The sequence below is a fragment of the Pseudorasbora parva genome, chromosome 17 (assembly GCF_024679245.1).
Source record: "Pseudorasbora parva isolate DD20220531a chromosome 17, ASM2467924v1, whole genome shotgun sequence".
Classification (NCBI taxonomy): domain Eukaryota; kingdom Metazoa; phylum Chordata; class Actinopteri; order Cypriniformes; family Gobionidae; genus Pseudorasbora; species Pseudorasbora parva.
Genome location: NC_090188.1, coordinates 27821442 through 27847019, shown reverse-complemented (window position 1 = coordinate 27847019; position 25578 = coordinate 27821442). Strand labels below are relative to the sequence as shown.

Here is a 25578-nt window from a genome sequence, read left to right as displayed (position 1 = left end):
AATAAAAATAAAAACGAGCCTGCTCATTAATATTTAATTTGCAGATTTAGCGAAACCGCGGAGAGGGCGTGTCTTCTAGAAACAGAGGCGTGGATTTTAAGCATATTTAATATGATTGGACGAATCCTTTTAGTATGTTTTGAAATATCTGCGCATGCGCCGTGCGGATCGGTGCGCCTCGGTGAGTTCGATTGTTGATTCTATTTTGCTTTCAACTTTGTGTTTTTATTTGGTAATTAATGCTTTTGTTGAATAACTTTAAGTTGTCGAGTGCGAAAATGTAGTGCAATTAGTTGTGCAAACGAGAATATTACTTCATAAACATGTTGTGCAATCCAGCATATTCTACTATTATTTCTAATCAATTTACACTGAAAACATCTTTCCCACATGATTAGCACAGCCATCAGAACAAGCTGCTGTTATGGCTATCGGTTTCACATTTCAGCTCCCATATGTCAGTCTGGGTTGATTAATGGTCTCGGTGTCATTACATTTGTGTGCGTGGTAACTTAGATTGGGGAAATGAGGACAAGTGAGTTTGATTCATCAGACGAAGAGGATTTTGGTGAAGAGGAAGCCACACCTCTTCAGATCTCATGGTGAGCAGCACATACATGTGCAATTGTGTGTGTAATACTTTTTTTATTTCCAGTCTATGTAGTCTAAATAATACTCAACATAGATAAAGAGTGATGTTGAGGTGTGTGTGCGTGTGTTTTGCAGGTTGTCTCTGTCAGTGGTGGAGTGTTCCCAATCTCTTGGCATCTGTTCCTTACCTGGTAAAATCTAAATTAATTTAGTCATATTACACTTTTTAAAAACAGTGGCAAAAACATGCAATGTATGCAAAGAGTCAATATTTACAGTGTTGACCCTTCTTCATAACCTCTACAACTTGCTCTGGCATGCTGGATATCAGCTTCTGGGCCAAATTGTGACTGAAGCCTGAAGGCGATCCATTCTTGGCTTATTAGTGCTCACTGCTCGTAGTTACAATTTTTGGACTTCTGCTTGTTGCTTGCTTAACCACAGCTTCTCTATGGAATCAAGATCCAGGGAGTTGCCTGTCAAAATTTCAGTGTTATGATCTCTGATCAACTTTATAATCACTTTTGCATTGTGACATTGTGCTCAATCAAGCTGGAAAATGCATGGATCATTACCAAATTGCTTCTAGATAGTTGGGAGAAGTTGCTCTTGCAGGGCATTTTGAGCAGGATTGTGAGAGAGCCACTTCATTGATCTCCATTCATTCCGCTCTATTGACGTCAAGCGGACCCATACTCGAAAAAAACTCTCCGAAACTTGTGAGAAACCGGAAGGAGTATTTTTGACACAGAAATACTCCATCAAACGTCCAACTTAGTGTTTGAAACTTTGTCTATGTTTAGGATGGGAATCCAAGTCTTTAACAGTGTAAAAAGCTCAGTATGCATGAAACAGCATTTCACCCCCCCCTTTAACAGAAATTTAGACTCATCAGACCAGGCAACATTTTTCCAGTCTTCAAACTGTCCAATTTTGGTGAGCACGTCCAAATTGTAGCCTCTTTTTCCTATTTGTAGTGGAGATGAGTGGTACCCGGTGGGGTCTTCTGCGGTTGTAGCCCATCCGCCTCAAGGTTGTGCGTGTTGTGGCTCCACAAATGCTTTGCTGCATACCTCAGTTGTAACGAGTGGTTATTTCAGTCAAAGTTGCTCTATCAACTGTCGGCCCATTCTCCTCTGACCTCTACCATCAACAAGGCATTTTCGCCCACAGGACTGCCGCATACTGGATGTTTTTCCCTTTTCACACCATTCTTTGTAAACCCTAGAAATGGTTGTGCGTGAAAATCCCAGTAACTGAGCAGATTGTGAAATACTCAGACCGGCCCGTCTGGCACCAACAACCATGCCACACTAAAAATTGCTTAAATCACCTTTCTTTCCCATTCTGACGTTCAGTTTGAGTTCAGGAGATTGTCTTGACCAGGACCACACACCCCTAAATGCATTGAAGCAACTGCCATATGATTGGTTGATTAGATAATCGCATTAATGAGAAATTGAACAGGTGTTCCTAATAATCCTTTAGGTGAGTGTGCACACCTCTTTAGCAGAGCTTTTCATTGACTTATTTTTTTAATTTTTCTGTTTTATTTATTTATTTATTTATTTTATTCATTTACTGATTTATTGTTGTTGATTGTCTTTAATTCTGTAGCACTTTGAGATTTTGTTAAATATAAATTGAATTATAAACATTATAAATAAAATTATTTATTAATAATTATATATATATATATATATATATATATATATATATATATATATATATATATATATATATATATATATATATATATATTAGGGGTGTAACGGTTCACAAAATTCACGGTTCGGTTCGATACGATACACTGGTGTCACGGTTCGGTTCGGTTCGGTATGTTTTAGATACAGCAAAAAGAAAAAATTGGCAGAAATTACCTTTTTTTATTATTATTTTATTAAAACTAACAAAGTATGATTTGTTGTTGTTGTATGATTTTATCCATCTTCTATGTAGTTACAGGAATAAGACATTAGCTCTTTACATTAGCGTGTGCTGTGCGTGTTGCGTTGCGTGTGCGTTGCAGGAGCCCCACACCCTGTAGTGCTTTACATATGCTGCGTTTGCAGTCCGCAACTGATCCGCTGTTGCATACCACAAACACAGCATTTATTCATTATTTTTTATTTAAAATCCAAAAGTTTTTACTGAAAATGCCTCGTCAGAATTCCAATTTTCTTTGTTTACTCTTTAATAGAAGTCAGGTTACGTAGCCTACTACATTTAAACAACATTTTATTAAATTCATTTATTCATATTTATATACTTTAGATTTAGCTCACACAAGTGGCAAAACATTTAAACATAGTTTATAGCCCTAAATCACAAACATTTTAAATTAGAAACTTACAATAGTCTATTCAAAAACAGCCGACTCTCGTCTTTTCTTTCGTTTTTACACCCTTTTAAAAGAAATCCTGCAGGTCAAAAAGAACTTTGCTTTTCACCTCCAAGAAAGTGTGGAGGTTTTTTTTAACCTAAATGCCAGGTAAGGTGTCGTTTTGTTGCTTTACTTGAGAAAAAAAAAAGCCATGTGTTGACTTTGAAACAAGAGTATATTTTAAATGAGATGCATCTGTGGTGAAATTACTAGATTTTCGCGTCAGTACATGTTCATTTTAATGCGAACAATGTTCTACCACTTTAATGCAGCAACGCAGCGCAGCAAAAAATAGACTCGGTACGAAAACGATCCGTGCACTGCTGCAGACGCAACGCTCCTGGAACGGACTGACGGACAGCACCCGCGTCATCCGTTAACATGGGTACGGGAAAAAATACGCACCGCACACGCACTGCAGACGGAGTATGTGTGAAACGGGCGTTAGGTCTCATATCCCCGGCTATAAATGGACCACTCGCCGCGGTGATGTCTTTTGCCATTTGAATAAGTTGGAAATGTCTGTCTAAATGCTGCGGGGATAGTTTGTGGCTGTTTATCCTTTTTATCGTCTTGTTGTCGGCGTAAAGACAACAAGATCGTCTTGTTGTCGGCTTTGATTGACATGACATGAATTATTCCCGCTGCTGTAAGTTACCATCAGCAAATGCGACATACCGTTGTTTTTTAATCCATCAATCTTGCCAACACCATCATAGCTTACCAAGAATCCAAAGTTCACCCAAACACCAGACCTGTTGGTTATTGGAGGATCTTCTATTTCTGGTTTGTTAAACGCAATAGCCATTTTGCCACGAGCATTCAGCGCGTAGCCTACTGAGTGCGAGCACCTGACTGAGCAGCCTAAAACATATTTGGTGTTTTTTTTTTCTTTCACTTCGGCGGTGTCAGGGGCATTGCCTGTTATGTCGTTTTGGTTATTGGGCTACCTTGTTGAACGCATATTATTATATTTCACACACTTTTTTATTTTCCAAATCTAATTAATTAGTCCAAGAACCGTTCGGTACATAATGCGTACCGCGTAGGCCTACCGAACCGAAAGCCTCGTACCGAACGGTTCAATACGAATACGCGTATCGTTACACCCCTAATATATATATATATATATATATATATATATATATATATATATATATATATATATATATATATATATATATATATATATATATATATATATATATATATATATATAATATATATATATATAATAATAAATAATGATTGAGTGATTTCACCTTCACACCTTCCCATGTGCTGATGATATGATTAGTATAAGAATGTTAGCTGGTCATTTAGAGTTTTATTATCAAGTTTATATTTTTCACTGCACACTAATCTAGAAACAATGTGAACAACACAACAACTGAAGCAACAAACTTACCATTGCCAAAACTTTTGGACATGTCTGTAAATTAACACAGTGCTTCACTCTGAAACACACAGCACACCTATTTAATTACATTGCAGCCTTTGTGATTTGATAATCACACTAAGCCATAATGTTTCTATTTTATTTTGATTGATTGACAGCCCTAATTTCTTCTCCTTTCAGGATGCAAATATAAAGAAATCAGAAGAAACCTGCAGAAAGATGTTGGTGAGTCTAGCACCAACACACACACACTGACACAGACACACACACACACACACACACACACACACACACACACACACATTAATGGTCTAATCCAGTGGTTCTCGACTGATTTGTTGCAAGTCTGTACAGATAATTTTGCAAGATTCCCCCAAAATGTATATTCCTGGTGACAAAATCAGTCAAGAAGCAGATTCACTTGAATGTGCGTCACAATAGAGGATAAAAGACGATCACAATGTCTGTTTCATGCTAGTTATTTTGCATAAGTATGTTTTTTTTTCTCCAAAAAATGTTATGCAATGTATTATTAAAATAAATCAAGAGACTAATTTTCAAATTAGCATATTCAGCCTATGCTTTGCAATTTCTGCATATAGAAGGGCCTGTTCGTGGTAATATTAATCAGTTTCAATTATATTATTGTTTACTTTTGTTCAATAAACACATTTTTTCATCATTTGAAGCTCAACCAGTTGAGAAGCACCAGTTTAAAGGGGTGGTTCTGTTTTTTTTTACTTCTTTTTCTAGGCTTGGTTGTGTTTATGGTGCGCAGTATAACATGTCTTTTTAATATATATATATATATATATATTGTAAACGCCATATTTTTCTTATTTTACCTTTATTCCATACCCCTGTCTCCACTGTCTTTTGAACGGCTCATTTGCTTCCTGCTTCTATGAAGCCCATCCCTCCGAAAAACACAATGGTCTTAGATTGGTTCGATGGCCAATGTTTCATGTATTTTTATTGGCTGAAGTGCCAAGAACAGGTTGTCCGGAAACGCCACGCCCCTTACCATTACAGCCAGAAGTCACATCTGCGGTGACTAGCAAGGGTTTATGATGTCACCAACCCGAGAAGAAGCTTGTTGTTGAAGCTGCAAGCAGCAACATTACACACTAACTAAAGTTAAAAAAGTGAAATCGCATGCAACCACCTGTTTAATCCCCCTTTAACCCCTTTAAAGTTGTGTGCATTGTGTACTCCCCTCTGGGATTGGATAACTGTGTTTTTTGTTTGTGTGTAGCTGAGATGTGTGATCAGGGTGTGGAGGACGTGTTTGTATTCTGTACCAGAGGAGAGCTGGTGCGCTACAGAGTTCCATGTCTTTTAGAGGTTTATTCTCAGAGAGGGCTCAGAGTGCACCACCTCCCTTTCCCAGACGGTGGCACTCCAGAGCTTTCTCAGTGCTGCTGCATTCTGGAAGAACTTCAGAACTGTCTGCAGAATCAACGCAGGACTGTGATACAGTAAGAATGAAATTCTCTCAGTTACTCTAGTCACTCTCAGTAACTATTGTGTGTGTGTGTGTGTGTGTGTGTGTGTGTGTGTGTGTGTGTGTGTGTGTGTGTGTGTGTGTATGTATGTATGTGTGTGTGTATATATATATATATATATATATATATATATATATATATATATATATATATATATATATATATATATATATATATATATATATATATATATATATACACATATATATATATATATATATATATATATATACACACATATACATTCGGCCTCCTTGAACTTTGCGCCCTTTTGCCACATTTCAGGCTTCAAACATAAAGATATGAAACTGAATTTTTTTGTGACGACTCAACAACAAGTGGGACACAATCATGAAGTGGAATGAAATTTATTGGATATTTCAAACTTTTTTAACAAATCAAAAACTGAAAAATTGGGTGTGCAGTATAATTCGGCCCCCTTAAGTTAATACTTTGTTGCGCCACCTTTTGCTGCGATTACAGCTGTAAGTCACTTGGGGTATGTCTCTATCAGTTTTGCACATCAAGAGACTGAAATTTTTGCCCGTTTTGGATGGAGAGCGTTTGTGAACAGCAGTTTTCAGTTCTTTCCACAGATTCTCGATTGGATTCAGGTCTGGACTTTGACGTGGCCATTCTAACACCTGGATATGTTTATTTTTGAACCATTCCATTGTAGATTTTCCTTTATGTTTTGGATCATTGTCTTGTTGGAAGACAAATCTCTGTCCCAGTCTCAGGTCTTTTGCAGACTCATCAGGTTTTCTTCCAGAATGCTCCTGTATTTGGCTTCATCCATCTTCCCATCAATTTTAACCATCTTTCCCTGTCCCTGCTGTAGAAAAGCAGACCCAAACCATGATGCTGCCACCACCATGTTTGACAGTGGGGATGGTGTGTTCAGGGTGATGAGTTCTGTTGCTTTTACGCCATTGTTGCCAAAAAGTTCAATTCTGGTTTCATCTGACCAGAGCACCTTCTTCCACGTGTTTAGTGTGTCTCCCAGGTGGCTTGTGACAAACTTTAAACTGAAAATTTTATGGATATCTTTATGGATGGCTTTCTTCTTGCCACTCTTCCAGAAAGGCCAGATTTGTGCAGTATATGACTGATTGTTGTCCTATGGACAGAGTCTCCCACCTCAGCTGTAGATCTCTGCAGTTCATCCAGAGTGATCATGGGCCTCTTGGCTGCATCTCTGATCAGTCTTTTCCTTGTATGAGCTGAAAGTTTAGAGGGACTAAACTTTGGGAAGAAGATTTGCAGTGGTCTGATACTACTTCCATTCCTCTTTGGGATGTTTAAAGCTTGGGAAATCTTTTTGTATCCAAATCCGGCTTTAAACTTCTCCACAACAGTATCTCGGACCTGCCTGGTGTGTTCCTTGTTCTTCATGATGCTCTGTGCTTTAAACGGACCTCTGAGACTATCACAGTGCAGGTGCATTTACTTCTGGAGAGAGTTTGCTGCACTGAAGGTAAGGGGGCCGAATAATTTTGCACGCCCAATTTTTCAGTTTGATTTATTAAAAAAGTTTGAAATATCCAATAAATTTCGTTCCACTTCATGATTGTGTCCCACTTGTTGTTGATTCTTCACAAAAAAATTGTTTTATATCGTTATGTTTGAAGCCTGAAATGTGGCAAAAAGTCGCAAAGTTCAAGGGGGCCGAATACTTTCGCAAGGCACTGTATATACACACACAGACACACACACACACACAGACACAGTGCATCCAGAAAGTATTCACAGTGCTTCACTTTTTCCACATTTTGTTATTATTCCAAAATGGATTAAATTCTACAAACAATGCCCCATAATGACAACATATAAGAAGTTTGTTGGAAATCTTTGCTAATTAAAAAAAAAATCACATGTACATATATATTCACAGCCTTTGCCATGACACTCAAATTTGAGCTCAGGTGCATCCTGTTTCCACTGATCATCCTTGAGATGTTTCTACAACTTGGAGTCAACCTGTGGTAAATTCAGGTGATCATTGGGCATGATTAGGAAAGACACACCTATCTATATAATGGCCTGTTCCAGGCAACCTGTAACCCGTGTTTTTCCAAAATTCTGTCCATGAAAGTGCAATGGAACAGCAGCCAAACCCATGTCTTCCCACCTGTGAACTCGTACTAGATCAATGTACTCCCAGTAACGCGCTCTGACGTCACATAGCCCACAAAACAACAATGGCAGCCCCTACGGATACGGCTCAAAATACCAAATACATTTCCAAATACAAATAATGTAAAATAAAATGTATAACAGTTTCACTTGCCTTATGCTCCGTTTCCCTCAAATAAGGAAGAAGCAAGCACATTTGGCAATAGGAATGATTGTAAATGAGCAAAAGCCCCGTATAGTCCACCATGTTTACATCTATCTACCCCAATTCCTTGCGCTCAGGCAGTTTGGCGTAACTTTGCCTGGAACGCTACAGTCGTGAGTCGTGGTTGGAAGTCGTAACTTACGGGTTCAAAAACCTGCCTAGAACAGCATATGGTCCCACAGTTAACAGTGTGTCAGAGCCCAAATCAAGCCATGAACTTCAAGAAATTGTTTATAGACCTCCAAGACAGGTTTGAATTTCTGCAGCATTGAAGGTCCCAATAAGCACAGTGGCCTCAATCATCCATAAATGGAAGAAGTTTGGAACCACCAGGAACCTCTTCCTAGAGTTGGCCACCTGGCTAAACTGAGGAACTAGAGGATAAGGGCCTTATGCCGCCTTCACGTGCTATCAGAAATTTGATAATTTTTCAGTGGCAGGAACTGAGACACTAGTTAGGATAGTTGGGAGAAGATGAATGCATCAATGTACTGAGACATCCTTGATATAAACCTGCTCCAGAGTGCTCTGGACCTCGGACTGTGGCAAAGGTTCATCTTCCAACAGGACAATGACCCTAAACACAGCCAAAATAACAAAGGAATGGCTACAGGACAACTCTGTGAAAAATACTTAAGTGTCCCAGCCAGAGCACAGACTTGAACACAATTAAACATCTCTGGAGCGATCTGAAAAATGGCCGTGCACCGACAATACCCACCCAACCTGATGGAGATTGAGAGGTCCTGCAAAGAAGAATAGAAGAAACTGCCCAAAAATAATTGTGCCAAGCTTGTAGCATCACACTTAAAAAGACTTGAGGCTGTGCTTCAACAAAGTATTGAGCAAAGTCTCTGAATACTTCTGTAAATTTGACTTAAAAAAAAAAAAAAAATTGCAAGAATTTCTAACAAACTTTTCGCATTGTCATAATGGGTAATAGTTTATAGATTTCCGAGGAATTCTTAAAAAAAAAAAAATTGTTAAATAAATTTTGGAATAAGGCTGTAACAACAAAATGTGGAAAAAGGGAAGTGCTGTGAATACTACACTGTATATACATGTACATATGTGTGTGTGTGTGTGTATGTATGTGTGTGTATATATATATATATATATATATATATATATATATATATATATATATATATATATATATATATATTATATACACATACAGTACCGGTAAAAAGTTTAGAAACATTACTATTTTTATGTTTTTGAAAAAAGTGTCTTATGCTCATCAAGCCTGCATTTGTTTTACCAGAAATGCAGAAAAAAATGAAATATTGTGAAATATTATAATTGAAAGTAATGGTTTTCGATTTTAATATAGTTTAAAAAATAATTTATTTTTGTGATGCAAAGCTGTCTTTTTTTTTATCAGCCAGCCATTCTACCATACAATAAGAAAACCATTATTTCAATAACATTAAAAATAGTAACATGTCCAAACTTTTGACATCAGATTCTAATTGTGCTTGTATTCCTCCACAGTTGTTATGGAGGTTTGGGACGCTCAGGACTAAGCAAGTATCAAATGCTCAAACTGAGCAGTGTCATGATTAATGCTAGTCCCGTGTGTGATTAGGAGTTTAACTTGTGTTTCATTGTCACAGTTGCTGCATGTTTGCTGCTGCAGCTCTCTGTCTCCATGACGCCCAGTGCTGCTCTGGAAATCCTGAGGGAGCTGAGAGGGGGCGGAGCCATTCAGACTGTCAAGGTAAGAGGCAACATCTGAAAACCAAAATACATCACTTTCCTTAAAGGGGGGGTGAAATGCTGTTTCATGCATACTGATCTTTTTACACTGTTAAAGACTTGGAATCCCATACTAAACATAGACAAAGTTTCAAAAGTTAAGGTGGACGTTTGATGGGAGTATTTCTTTGTCAAAAATACTACTTCCGGTTAGTCATAAGTTTCGGCAAGTTTTTTGAGATCATGCGTCCCCATTGACGTTAGTGGGGGCGGAATTTCCTTGTATGGGCCTTACGGACAATTCTACCGGAAGCGCGTGAGAGAGAGCGAGGGAGAGAGCGAAAGCAACAGCCTGCGCGTGAGAGAGAGCGAGGGAGAGAGCGAAAGCAACAGCCTACGCCCATCAAAGCGGGGCTTGTAGGATGTTGGACAGGTGACAATTACACATAGCACATAACAATGTCACCAAAAAAGTGGGTTTTTGGTTGCCAGACCAAGACAGTCCTGCACAGATTCGCCAAAAACCCCGCGTTAAGGCAACAGTGGATGTAATTTGCTTTTCCGGATCAGCAACTGAGTTGCGCGAATGTTTATATCTGTTCGCTGTTTCATAAACAAGGCCCAGCTCGACGCCGAATTTTCCCAATCGCCTAATGCTGAAGGATGGAGCAGTCCCAACGTTAGAAGGGTGAGTGAGACTGCTTTTAGTCACCTTACTGTCTACACAAACCACGCGTAAACACACAAACACACGTGCACAACTGCACTTCCCACATGTACACCTTCAAAGACAAAAATACGACGATATAATTCAAGTATAAATATGTAAATAACACAAGCCGCTAAGCATATTATATAGTTAGTGTATAACTTGTAACTTACCACATATAGACGTCCTGCTCTAGTCGTTTTTGCTGCTGCTCCTGTTCAACTGCAGCCTCTGGGTCTGATTCCGGATCATAGATGTATGGCTGTATCCGATTAAAAGCCATATTTTTATTTTGAATAAAGTTTTTTTCCGCTGTTAGGGATGCACTCGACTCAACACACAGCGCGCTGCTGCACACGTCATTATTTAGCTCCGCTCACACGACACGCCCCCACCCGCTCGGCTTTTTTCGGAAAGACTCGGAACAGCGCATCTTTCTTATATAATTATTAAAAAAATAAAAACTTTTCGGAGATATGCAGGATGCAATGCTACTCTATAGGTACTCAAGATTGACATGACACTGACTGAAACTGAGTGTTTCACCCCCCCTTTAACCATACAATTAAGTTGTTACTGGTGCTTCCATTTTTTTATAGCAATATAACTTCCTTCATGAGTTTCGGGAGAAGTTTGAAGCATATCAAGAAACCAAAGAGCGGCTTTCAGAGAGATCAGTGTCCCGATGATCAACCTGACATTGATCTATTTGGGGGGAGAATAATTGTTTTGCTCTACGGATGTTCTCCACCTTGATAATGAATGCATTTGTTTCTATTCTGATGGTACTTTAAACATTCTCTACTTTTATAAGTTGATCTAATAATATTGTGCTTAATATATACTTTGCAATTAAATGAGCCCTGTTCACTGAAATTAGGTCTTACATTGCCTGAACAAGATGCTTCCTGCATAAATCATGACCAGTGGATCAAATTAAAATTGATGATTATTTATGCATCTGGAAAACCATGTATTGTTTATCTGAAAGTTATTTGAATAGCGGATTAAAGTCATTATGCCATTGTTGGCAATACTTACACACCAAAGTTGCAATTGCAATTAGTAACAATTACCAGAGAAGTTAGCCAAGGTAACAAGTGCCAATGCCTTTACATAAACCAGAGACACTAATAATCACAATAAATACAGTTCAAGTGCTACAATGAAAAGGGCTAGTGAACTATAAAATATAACTTGTGCAATAAAGTGTTTTATTTTTTTCTGAAAATAAAACCATGTACTTTTCTATTCTCATCATTGTATGTATATATATATATATATATATATATATATATATATATATATATATATATATAAACTACAATTACTGTACAATCTATAAGAGTAAACCAAACCTTAGTTCCACATTAAACAATTATTTTAGCCAAATGGAAGAAACAAGTTAATATAGAAAACAGCATAAAATGAGCTATGAGCATGTCATGAGAAGGTTTATGGAGGACTTTATTGGGAATTTTAAAGCAATATTACAAGCAACAACAAAAAAAAAAAAAAAAAAAAAAAAAAAAAAAAAAATCACAATTTACTACAGCTCTTGCAAGACTTTGCAAAATTCAAACGCACATATCAAGCTGGATTCATACACACAAAAAAGGGCAAAAAATCCTAAAACAAATCACAGGGAAATTCAAATACAAAAATCAAACTATTAGTAAATATCACCTTGGTGTTCCAGCTTGGTGATTAGGAACAATGCATTGACTGCCAGTATAATCAAGGATCCTTTTACACAGCTCTGCTCTGAATCCAGATGCAAACTACAGCATCACTGAAGGACTGAAGCCTCTTTGCCTATGATTACTGACAGGATAAAAATAAATGGCATCTTGGCACACAGATCATGCCAACATCAAAATAGTGTCCACACGCATGTCTGCTATCTAACAAAAACAAATAAAATAAAAAAAACAATTCCATTTAGAAATACAAAATGCACACACAATTTTAAAAGCAAAAAAGGTTACATGTAGAGTATTTCCAGAGTGTATGAGTTAAGCAAAGCCTTCAACACACTGAAAGCATCAGTCCTCATTTGCTTCCAACAAGACAGAAAAACTATGGTTTTAACACTTGAAATGGAGCATTCATCTGATAAGAACCGGAAGCAGACCACCAGCATGAGCTCAAAACATGGACTTACAAGATCATGAATTACCAAAGCAGCACACGACTGAAGGTCAAATTAAAGAAATGACTGAGCTACAAGGCAGTAATATAGTTGAGATAAAAGAAGTCTGTAAAAATGCTACAATCAAAATCTTTATTTTGCCCCCCAGTTTAAAAACACAAGAGTAAAATCTCTTCACATATCCATCAGCGGTATAGTTTTGAAGCCCTTGTGCCTCTGCTTTGGACATGATCCAGTCAATGTAAACGGTTTCATCTCATCTACTGATGCTTTCGGTGTGTGAAGAGATTTGGCATTGGTGAGACGTGTGTATAGGTCTAAACAGGTTGTACTTAAGAGTTGGTAATCATTTATTTTTGCATGTGTGGTTCTGGAGTTGTGCAGGCTGCTTGCGTCCTGAATCGTTCTTGGCTGATGAGGAGTAAATAAAGTCAATGTCCATTTGAAACAGCCAAGCAGAACTGAGAGAGATGTCCGAGTCCAAATTCAGCTCCATTTGGGTTTTAAAATCAGCATCTCAAACGCCTTCATATACACTTTGCAACTGTATCCAGATTAAGAGCTCACCAAAACATAGATCATCCTATAACAGAAACACCAGAGAAACATAAGGACAGACAGATAAATAGACAGATTACATAATTCCAGTCTTCAGTGTCACATAATCCTTAAAGGTGCCCTAGAATGAAAAATTGAATTAACCTTGCCATAGTGAAATAATAAGAGTTCAGTACATGGACATCACATACTGTGAGTCTCAAACACCATTGCCTCCTCCTTCATATATAAATCTCGTACATGAAAAACACCACAGAAAAATAGGCGAATCTCAACATGACACCAAATGTGGCGCAATCACTGGGCTCATTAATATGTACGCCCCCAACATTTGCATATGTCAGCACATGTTCATGTCAGGGGGAACTGCAGCCAAAGCAGAATAGGGAAAATGGCAGATCATGGACACAAATGTCATGTTTCAGGCTGTGCAGGGGACATGAGGACTTTTCATACCCTTCCCACAGATAAAAAATGTCAACACTCATGGTTGATGTTTATTATAATCAGATTTAATTTAATTCAAAATCATTCGTTTGCTCGGCCCATTTCACCACAGACAGTATTTCTAACCTTGGACAATATCAACCAAGCTTCACTCAGCATCCAAAACTGAAGAAAGGGGCAATTCCAACTATATTCCTGCAAGTAGCATGTAATTTTATCTAGATTTCTAGGCTACTGGTTTTGTCGGGAGGAAAAGCAGAGCTTTCCAGCCTTCGTGCTTCAGTAAGTAAATCCCCAAATCAGAGATTTTCCATGAAAAGAACACATATACTATCCAGTTTTACACCTAAAAATGTGCAATCTGGCAACCATATGCACACAAGCTCTCTCCCTCTCGCACATGCGAATGATCTGAAAACATCAATAAACAAGTAGGCTGCATTTTATCAATCTCCATTTGAGATGTTCTGTTTAAAGTGTCATTCAAGTGTCTGTGTTCTGTCAGGACTCAAGAGCTGATTCGCTGAGCAACTGAACTTGTGTGAGCTCCTGAAATAAGCCAATCAGAGCAGAGCTCAACATTAATATTCAGGACTCTTCCAAATAAGGTAAAACAGAGCATTTCATCCTAGGGACAATTTATAGTGCTGTAAATGGACCTGTAAAACTGTATCTGGACCATTATTGCCTTTAAATAAGCCACATACCCTCTAGATATCAGATAACAAAAGCATGCCCGAGTTCTATTTGGGACCATTTTACAGCTGGAGTTATATCATCATGACTGCAAGTTTGCATGTGCATTTGCAGCCTTTTGTTTTGTGCAAATGTAAGTTTTGTGTTTATTTTGTGCATGCCTATCTATAGCCGATTTATCTCATAAGGATGCATTTGATTAATAATTATAGTTAGAGGCGAGCGTTAGTAAAAGCGTGGCGGTGATCAGCTTCAGCTTTAGCTCCAACAGCAATGCACAACTAATAATGACTATGATTGGGACTGTCATATTACACAATATTAATGAGCTGTTAATAATAAAACACTGTTGTAATAAAACATTGTGATTGTTAAGCATTTGGGTTTATTTGCCGTGTATTTCATTGCGTTGATCCAGGAAGAGCGCATGCACAACATGAGTCACGCATTCTGACTCGCGCATGTAACTAGTTCAAGTGCACTTGTGCATTCGCATCAGATTGTGCTGAAGTAATTTGTAATATTACATTTATTTTGTAACATTATATATGTGATCAATCATACAGGATGCGTTTCTTTTAGAGAAATAAAACGCACTGTAAAATATAAAACCCGTTTTCATTCAATGCTCCGGCTTTAGCGCATACAGAGCTATGCATAATAACTATGATTGGGACTGTCATATTACATAACATAAATAAGAACACTATTTTAATAAGTGGTTGTAAATTCATTGGGTTTAGGTGCAGTGTTCAGAGCGTTGTTCCAGGAAGAGCGCGTACCACGCGTCTCCCATTCTGAATGAATATCAGCAACTCATTTCAAGTTCACTTGTGAATTCGCATCATTTTGTGAAGATATATAATTTGTAATATTTTGTTAACTTTTTATAAATCTGATTAATCTCATATAGGAAGCTTTGTTGAGTTAAATAACGCGCTAGCAAAGAGCTTCAGTGTAACTTACCAGTGTTGATTCAGCTCATCAGCTTCAGCTCGCGCAACTCTAACAGCAAAGCACGACTAATAATAACTATGATTGGGACTGTCACATTACATAACATTAATGAAAACAATATTTTAATTAATCGTTTTGAATTAATTTGGTTTAGGTGACGTTTCAGCACGTTGTTCTTGGAAGAGTGTCCACACATTCTGAATAACAGATCTGAGTGTTGTATTACAGGTTATATTTGGTTATTAAATCAATTTAATTATGTAATTTAATTAAATTATAAATCACATCGACTAATTTTACAATTCCATAGACCTTTGTTTAGATTAAAAAAATCCTTCTCATTCATTTGGTGAAGAACATGGTGTTTTGAGCAGCATTTGCTCATCCTGTCATGCTGTCGGCTATAAGCCACTGCTGCAGACGCGCATATTGCAGTATTAAGGTTAACGATTAATCGATTAATTGATCGTTAATTTAAACGACGATCGATCATGGGAATTTGTGGAAATTTACATACCTAATGCACATGCATGTATATATTTAAGAATTTTTTTTTTCATGATACAATTTGGTAGCCCGACTGAAAAACACATTAGCCCCGGGATGTCGAGCAGGGGATTTTGCGAGCCCTAATTGGTGCAGACTTATGTTAAAAGTTCAATTTCATCTTAATCATATTTATATAAAAATAAATGCATTTAATCATAAAAGAGTAAGAAAAGCTGTGTTATAAGCAGCAAAAGGTTTCTCTGAATAAAGCAGCAGATATACACGCATGTACAGCTGACTAATGAGAGGTCTAATCTGGGTCTGTATAAAAGGTGTCTATTGTGCTTGAACTGGTTTAGTGGCATTGCTCAAGGACATGGTGAGCACGTCTGCAGACAGCAGCATACGTTTGACGAGAGTGATGAAAGGCTGTAAAGGAAAGGATGTGTGTGGAAAGCCCTTATATGGTGATAGTTAAGTCATGATTTATGCAAAGGTTGTGCACACAGCTGCTAATTTAGAACACTTCAAATTCATTAACATTAGAATGAGATTAAGAACAAATTCATGTGTGTATGAACATGTTGTGAATTAGGCAGAGATTTTTCATGAGAAATTCTCCTGTTCATACAAATACGAAATAATCCATGCAATTATTAGTGAATGAGGCCCAGTGAGAGAGTTTATTTGTTTATTATTATTTCCCAATATAAGAAATAATGCACATCAGTTAATACGTAATACACGGTTTACGTTTTTTTTTTTTAGACATAACCTATGTCCGCTAGGGTTACTCAAGACGGACATGTTGACATTTTTGTGTGAATGTCCCTTCAAGCGCAATTCAATATTTGCGGCGCGCCGTGTACACGCTTCAGATGAGTACACACACAAATCTCCTCTCAGTATGTGCATGTTCTCTTTCGCGTCTTGCTCTTGAATATTTAAACTAGCAAGGCTTAAATGAGTTTAGTTTAAACACAACGTGTGGTGTTCAGGTCTCACCTGCACTTGTGCGCCATCAACACCCAGGTGATGACGCCGTATATGACTGAGTGAGTCACGTTCAAGCATACGGTACTGGCATACAAGGGTGACTATTTTGTCCAAGCTTTTTGATCATCACTGTTGGTGTAATGTATTGGAAAGCCGGAATGTGTATCCATCGACAGAAACATACATTAGCCAAACTCGACTGCCGTTTTACACGTTATTTTCAACAAACAATATATGCGTCATCAGATTTAAGCAAGCGTGTGCCAAATCGTGGGTAGAGAACCGTACAGCTTGATTTAGTGTTGCACGATATACCGGTACTAGAAAAGTATTACAAACGGTACGATATGGACTATTATTAGTACCGGTACTTATAAGCGAGGACAGCGCTAATATGAGCTGTATTTCCTCATTTGCGTCGTTGTGTGACAGCAGGTGTCAGGACATGTGTGCAGAGATCTGCTTCCACCGTTCACTAAACATTAGAAGCAGAAGAGTTAAATATATACGCGCAACGCATGACAAAAAAAGCAACAGAAATATGCGCGCATGAGAATAAAAGGCGCCGCGCGGGACGTGCTCACGCTACCGGACTCCGACCTGAAGCGCCCACACGCCCTTCAGACAACAAACATGCGATCGCCATTCAGTTCTTTCGCAGATTATTATTTGGGTTTGAATGGTTAAAAATATGTAAAAATGCACGGTCTGGCGAGTATTCGGATATGTCTTTAGTGAACGTGTAGTCTACAACTGAAGGTAATAAGATCCGAGCAGGTCATAATACAGACCTAATATTCTGTGATTAATGTTAAGCAAACAATGAAAAATAGAAAACCACCACATGCTTGGCTAAATAAATATATTTATTAAGAATCAGTGTATAGTTAAATTATAGAGTGTAGACTAAGTAAGCAGTTTTAGATTAGATTATTTAATTTGTTTCTTGACTTGCTACTGTTAAATAGACCTAATGTAGCTCAAAAATAAAGCACTGTTTTTGTCAAATTGTTTGTAATTTGCATTTTTTGCTTATGTTTAAAAACAGATACAATTAAAAATCTATATTATAATTATAAGATTAAATTTTTTTAAATATAAAATTAAAGGTGAAAGGTTAGTGAATGATAACATTATTGATAATGTAATCTCTGTAAGGATGTTCACACTGGCATGTAGTTATAATAGCAATAAGAGGAGGGAATGGTCAAAAACCAGGGCAGGAACATGCTGGCCAAGTGAATTTTTTGTAAAAAAAAAAATAATACAATGAATAAGTTCTGTTGTCATATTAATCATATCTGTTTTTTTTTTGTTTTTTTACCGTGGTATCGATTTAGTATCGGTATCAAGGTATTTTAGTCTGGTATCGTATCGAAGTCATAATTTTGGTATCGTGACAACACTAGCTTGATTTTTTTACTGAGAACCATTGTTTCCTCCTTGTCTAGCTATCACCAGACCAAGCTCAATTTAGGATTGATCATTGGTCTGGGGAGACTGCTATGCATTTTCTACTGCACACATAACCTCATACATGCATAAATATGTTTGATAAACAATGAAACTGTACTACATACCCGTAAAGATAGTAGAAAAACGAGAGGAGGTAGAATGCAAGTTTGCACCAGCCCTCCTTCTGACAGTATGCCAGAATATCTGCGTTCATAATTGTAGTGGGGTCATACAATCCAGGTCCACTCATCACAGGGCGGCTCATATACCTGCACACAAACAAAGGCTTTATGTTGAACTTTGAGCAAGACACAATGCTGACTAATAATGTACTATCTTTTAAAGACACTAGCTTGACATCTGCTTAGATGTTTGATATATAGCCAACAAATATGAATGTGTGTTTATCTGTAATTGGTTTTGGGGCTGAATGCCCCACCCACCTCCAGACGTGATAGGCCAGCAGGGGCATGTTGAGTCCAAGTGTCAGCCATTCTGCAGCGCACAGGAACATTACGCAGAAAAACACATGGATGAGGTACTCCGGCAAGACGAGCTAAGGAAACCACACAACATGATCAGAAGACGAAAAAAACACAGACCCATCTCAGAGACAGAGTTCTATTGCGCCTGTGCCCCAAATCTGGCCAATCAGGTGTGAGAATCATTAGGATTGCCACCAACCCATGAGCTCTAGTACATACTGATCTATGCACATCTAAACCTCAGAAGAAATCAAATCTGCTAAGAATAACTCACAAAACATTTGAAGCAATAATAAATAAAACATTTCAATAAAAATAAAAAAAAATCAAACAAGTGACTTTAAATTATGGAATAGATTGCAAAATAAAATAAAAATTATCCCTACGTAAATAGTATTTGCAGATTTTAAGAATTAAAATTCAACGACCTTTGATCCATTTAGGCCTCGTTTACACTGTCAGTGAAATGTGGCCCAAATCCGATTTGTGACACAGATCTGATGTGTTCTATGACAATGTAAACGGGGGAAAAACATGTGCACTGGGATATTTCAACAACGATTCAGGCCCCATTAATGTGGGGGAAATAAATCACACATGGGCGTCAGAAGCAAATAAAAAGTGGGTGGGTCCCTGTAGCGGCTTGTGAAAAATATTATAGGTGACTTTTGCGGGGGGTGTAAAAAAATGTATTTCATAGATGTGATTTCCTGCATTATGGTGCGTTTGAGGCCATACCCCTTGCCTATACCAAAAAAGACATCAAACCAGTCAATATCAATAGTCTAATAAAAAGACAATATTATTTAACTGCCATAGAAATCAACAGTTTGACAGATAATAATAATTAACAAGTTTCATGTTTATTATGCTCCGTGTCCAGATAGAAAAAGTGCCATTTACTAAATGATTGATTGAGACAGACAAGATTACAAAAAAAAAAATCACAGTGATTTTCTGTGGCTATAGTGTAGGGGTAAGACGTATAGCATTCAAGTTGACGCAAATCGATCAGAGGTTCCAATCTGCCTTTTGCCACACTCGCTCTACTCTCTTTTCCCATCATCAGATCGGAAAGGCATTTATTTTCAATAAAATAGGAGAAAATATTAGAAAAGAGGAAATAAAGCGTTTAACATGTGTTTAACAAAGAGTGTTTCTCGATTAAGGGGTAGGTAAACAGACATGCTGAATTAGAGACGATAAAAGTGAGTAGGTCCAATATCATTGGTCTTAAAAACCACACACAATGGTTCCGACGCCCATGAAATCACATGTGTTTTATTGAAATCACATCCTGTTTTTACTATTACAGCTCAAGGTTAACTGTGAAATGTTTACTAGCATTATATTTACATCTTTGGCTTTACATTCAGATCGTGGCATGAAAGGTTGAATGAGCATTGTAGCAGATCACAGTTACATACAGAGCACATGAATGCTGCGATCACGTCATTGAAACTCGATTTCTGCACACTAACGAATGCTTTCATCATAGCTAAAAGTGCAAATAAATAAGAGATGTGTTGACTATAACGGAAGTTTCGGCAAGAGCGTTTGATTGACAGCTCCAGGGCGCAGTTTGTTTGTGAGTCTCCTTTGATCAGTCTCTCTCTATCTATCTCTACACACACACATATACTATATATATATATATATATATATATATATATATATATATATATATATATATATATATATATATATATATATATATATATCATTTAAGAAGTTTAAAAAACAGTTTATTTTCATACTCCTAAAAGAAACAATGTGAAGTTGACCATTTAGTCACTGTTTGATTTACTGACACAGACAAAGATATCTGACTGTACATTAAATATCAGAAATCACTAGTCACAGATCAGGCATTAGAATTAACATGGTTGCTTGCATGTTGTCACATTACTGTCGAGTCCATATTATAAAAGTCTGTTTTCAAATTTACCAAATAATCCACATCCACTGTGAATTTACTACACTGGTATGCGCAATTCAGTGGGCTGGGCTAAACATGCAGTGATGTAGAAGCAGGCGTTGATATTCTGCTGTGGAGGCGGTGTTTAGCTACACTATTACTTAAAGTGTATCATGGTGATATTTGGCTAACTTCACATCTAATTGCACAGCTAGCATCAAGCATATATCACGTTAATCCATCTTTGCTAGTGCAAGAAACCCTTTAAGAACGTACAATAGTGCAATGCTTCATATGGCAAGTGTAAACGCATGAATCGAATATGGGTCACAATTGAAAGAATGTGTAAATAAATAAATGTAAAAATAATTAAAAATAGGCAACAAATTAGAATTGGGCATCAAGACCTGCAGTGTAAATGAGTCCTTAAGAACTAATGACATCCTCTCAAGTTCAAAATTCAAACCAACCAGAACACCTTCTCAAAACCCTCTAAAACAGGGCATCTATCACATCCCAAAGCGTTTGAGTTTTATATAGAGCATACTATACACCACTTGATTTAGATTTTGTTAAATATAGAGTGCTGATTTTCTCCTATTAGGCAAATAGAACATCTGGTCATTAGCAAATTACTGTATAAAACAAACAAACAGATGAGTCGACATTTACTACACCCTGATCCCCCAGCCCACATACAAAGGTATGGGAACAGAGGCAGGATTGTGTTTTTGACAGGGATACAATGCCAGGCAGAGTGAGAAGAGTAGCCATGCTAAGGAAGGGAGCAGCTACAAGGACCCCAGGCTGCCCCTGCCATGCCTGATCATAACCGGTTAATGAAGACAACACAAGAAGCCCATGCAAAAAGAGAGAACGTGTGTGTTCTGCTTTTGCCCAACACAAACACATTGTAAAACAAATTAAATTGAAACTGTTGATGTGATTATGAAGAAAAAAATGCCTCAAACGTCAATAAGCAACTCCTTCTGAAAGTGATCAGGCATATCTAGCCAGAAATATAGACTCAGAGTCGATTCTAACATATAGTATTGCTCAACTCTAAATTAACGTGCACCAAAGATGCTCACTAGTCACTACACCCGCTCTTCCTTCCCATCAATCATTAATCTCAAGTGTACTTGAAATAATGACTTCTCCTGAATGATTTAAATGGTGCAACTGTTTTACAGCAGTGCCGAGTTTATAAAAACACTTTCTAAGCAAGACATCCTAAATGGAGTTAGTCGCTCTGGGTAAAGAGCAGACGAGGGAGGGGGGGGACAGAACAGCACATGCATGTTCTGAGCATTTGCAAGTCTTTTCAGTTAACACTTTTCCCTGTAAACCACTGTCTTTCCTACACTCAAATACACACCTGTGCAGACATCTGTGCCTCCACCCAACCCCACACTAACGGACTAAGCCAGCCAAACATGACTGAGATAAGCAACCCTAAAGGAGCCATGCATTTTGTTCATTCAGCATGTGATGGGTTTGCAAGAAAAGACAACCTCTGTAAATCAAGCTGTTTAGGTGGCATAAACCAGATCCTGTCTCCCTGCTTAGCATGTTTGTACACTGAGGTTGTAGTTAACTGAAAAGACATTTGTAAACACTCCGCTCGTGCACACAGAGAGACTGTTACTGATCTTTAGCTGAATTCTGGTACCAACCTTCAGAGCAAGTCTGACCCTTTTAATTTTTTTCACCCTGTCAACTGTCTTTGAGCCAATCAGAGGAAAAAAGGTAAAAAGTAAATATTAAGAAAATAAATTACACAAAATGCAAATCAGAAAATTGAACGAAAGTAGTGTTAGTGTTGGAAAGCAACATTCACTGCAGATGATTTCATCGATAAGCAGAACAGTGCTGTGATAGAAGAGAAAGAACAGGATTGCATGCAACACCCGGCATCTCTCCAAAAACTCTTACTTACCGGGTTTAACGTGTTACATTGGTCTATAGGATTCTTATAGTCAGTCTTCAGCTCATCAAATGCAATTATCTAAAAACATAAAACAGGGGTGTTGAGTGCATGATCCAAGAATAAACAATCAAATATAACATCACAAATAATCATATGTCAGGAATGAGTCTTCTTTTATAAGCGACATTTGTAAAGTTTAAACACTCAGAATTATTATTGTGTTGAATGAATAGTTTGAGATAAAATTTATTTATAAATGGGCTATAAAATACTGACCAATATTTCATTTGATTTTGTTTTGCATGAGAAGTTATGTAAGTTTAGTGAGTGTGTTTTGCCTGACATTTAATCCTTAAATGTCATGTCTTTTTGACTGATTTCAAATCCAGAAAACATGTATTATTGTGCAGGCCAGAATCAAATTCAGGTTATAATTATTTACTCATGAAGGTTTCATAGACAGGGCTCAGACTAAGCCAGGATTAGGCCTTAGTTCAATTAGGACATTTAAGTAGCTTTTATAAACATGTCTTAGAAAAAAAAAAATACTGGTGTGCATCTTGAGACAAAATGGCACTGCCACTGACAAATTTTAAAGGGATCCCATGGTGTTGAGACTTGTATGGCTTAATATAACATAAATGATGTCTCTTACTGAATTATGTAGTAGAAAACCCATGAAAGATCTACGTTATTTAAAAAATCGATTTTATATTTGGACCATGGGCGGCGCCATTTTGTTTGCGTTCTAGGTTGATGACGTAGAGTGGTTGAACTCCTCAATCAGCTGGCGTTACCCGTTGCTATTTTTACCACAACGCAACTCGAAAATTGTTTCAGAGTTAAACAAAACAAATGAATTGCTTTGTAATTGTACTTAAAACACACTCAAACATACATGTGCACACAAACTCACCTACACAAGTCACAAACAGATCGGCGGGCGCGCACACACACACCTCTGACAGACTGCTCTGTCTCAATCGCATGCATCATCACCAAAACATCCTGCCTCTCTTCCTCACGTTACTTTATCCCATCGTCCTACCTAGATATTTCCCTCTGCTGGTCACATTAGGCATTATAGTTAATCTACTATCAACAGTCTATCTGGGGAACAGGATGTGTTGAACAGGATATACACAGGGAATAGATTGAGGGTTATGTATGCGCGCGCAGTGCGTGCGTGTGTGTGTGTGTGTGTGTTCGCGCCGATCTGTTGGGCTGTGTGTGTGTTCGCGCCGATCTGTTGGTGTGTGTGTGTGTTGCTGTGTTCGCGCCGATCTGTTGGGGTGTGTGTGAGTCTGTGTGAGAGAGAGAGTTTGTGTGCACATGTTTGTTTGAGTGCGTGAAGTCGGACAGCTGTTTGTAAATCGGCTTTACACTCGTTATTGCGGTGAACGTGAGACTGAATGACTGCACTCGAACATGTCCATGGTGTCGGACAACACTACAAATGTCCGTCCCTTCAAATAATGCCCTATTTAAGGGTATAGGGTCGATTTCAGATTCAGCCCCTGTCGTGGAGACTGAGCAGCCCAACATCTCGATTGAGACAGAGCCTGTCGTGTGCGCGCCCGCCGATCTGTTTGTGACTTGTGTAGGTGAGTTTGTGTGCACATGTATGTTTGAATGTGTTTTAAGTATAATTACAAAGGAATTCATTGGTTTTGTTTAACTCTGAAACAATTTTCGAGTTGCGTTGTGGTAAAAATAGCTACGGGTAATGCCAGCTGATTGAGGAGTTCAACCACTCTACGTCATCAACCTAGAACGCAAACAAAATGGCGCCGCCCATGGTCCAAATATAAAATCGATTTTTAAAATAACGTAGATCTTTCATGGGTTTTCTACTACATAATTCAGTAAGAGACATCATTTATGTTATATTAAGCCATACAAGTCTCAACACCATGGGATCCCTTTAAGATAGAGCAGTACAAGATGCTCAAATATGCATTTTAGTCTGAGACTAGCTTACGCCTTGTGTGTGAAACCAGGGGTTAATCCATTACCAGCAGTAGTATTATATAATTATATTAAAGGGGATGGAAAAAAATATTCTAGTCACTGTTGTTACGTGTAAACATTTGAATGTATTTAGCATATTTAAGCAAAGGGAAAAATGTGATACTAGTACGGCACAAAGTGTTTTCATCTGTAAAACAGGTTAACGACATCAGGCAGCATAGAAGAGATCTGAACAATGATACTGTTCTGTCCGAAAATTACTCTAAATGTGACTTCAATTTGAACAAAAGCATAACAGTCTAATTCTGACATGCAAAGCCCCAAACGATGACAGGTGTACACTTATGACTAGCTTTACTACACCGGCTCTTAGTTATTTATTAGCGTTATGATGCATATATAGCGTTTCTGTGATTTTAGCAACAGTTCTGATTTATCACTGATAAACACAACACACGCAGGCAAACGGGAGCGCGCATCCCATCCGCCCGTGTCAGTAATAACTGCGACAAGCAGATAAACAGAACCTGCACAAAATATGTCTAACACTTTAGATAATACGTGTAAATATACAGAAATACCCTATTTGTTTAACGGAAGAATAGCGGTAATGATATTAATAGGTGTCACCAGGTTGCGCTCGTGCCATTCATTTGCGTTTGCCTCGCGCTCAGCTGTATGTTTAATTAATGCCTACTGTCCGTTGACTACAAGTGTTAAAAACCTTACCGAATGGGTTGAAACCCCATTCAAAATACTTACATGCCAAATAGCGAAGAAAATAAGCGCCGCCGTCAGCAGAAGCGCCAACATATAACAAAAGGCCGCGAATGTGAACGCCATTTTTCGCTCATGTGGAATTATCCAAACCGACGACTGCTGTGACGTCGAGACA

General features: G+C 37.8%; 2 protein-coding genes across 3 annotated transcripts; one reads left to right on the top strand and one right to left on the bottom strand.

The window, feature by feature from the left end:
- Positions 1-129: 129 nt before the first annotated feature.
- Positions 130-11822, top strand: cdkn3 (cyclin dependent kinase inhibitor 3). The gene is made up of 8 exons (XM_067422086.1): positions 130-181; positions 517-602; positions 727-782; positions 4554-4598; positions 5629-5851; positions 9717-9748; positions 9839-9942; positions 11229-11822. The coding sequence occupies exons 1-8, from the start codon at positions 155-157 to the stop codon at positions 11316-11318; spliced, it is 663 nt and encodes a 220-aa protein (XP_067278187.1). The 5' UTR covers positions 130-154; the 3' UTR covers positions 11319-11822.
- A 736-nt stretch (positions 11823-12558) lies between these two features.
- Positions 12559-25578, bottom strand: cnih1 (cornichon family member 1). 2 transcript variants are annotated; one of them, XM_067421351.1, is made up of 6 exons: positions 25446-25578; positions 22722-22790; positions 22459-22506; positions 18823-18935; positions 18505-18648; positions 12559-13364 (listed from the first exon to the last, which is right to left on the bottom strand). In XM_067421351.1, the coding sequence occupies exons 1-6, from the start codon at positions 25524-25526 to the stop codon at positions 13337-13339; spliced, it is 483 nt and encodes a 160-aa protein (XP_067277452.1). In that variant the 5' UTR covers positions 25527-25578; the 3' UTR covers positions 12559-13336. The 2 variants fall into 2 exon arrangements, with proteins under 2 accessions (XP_067277452.1, XP_067277453.1); XM_067421352.1 differs by lacking the exon at positions 22459-22506.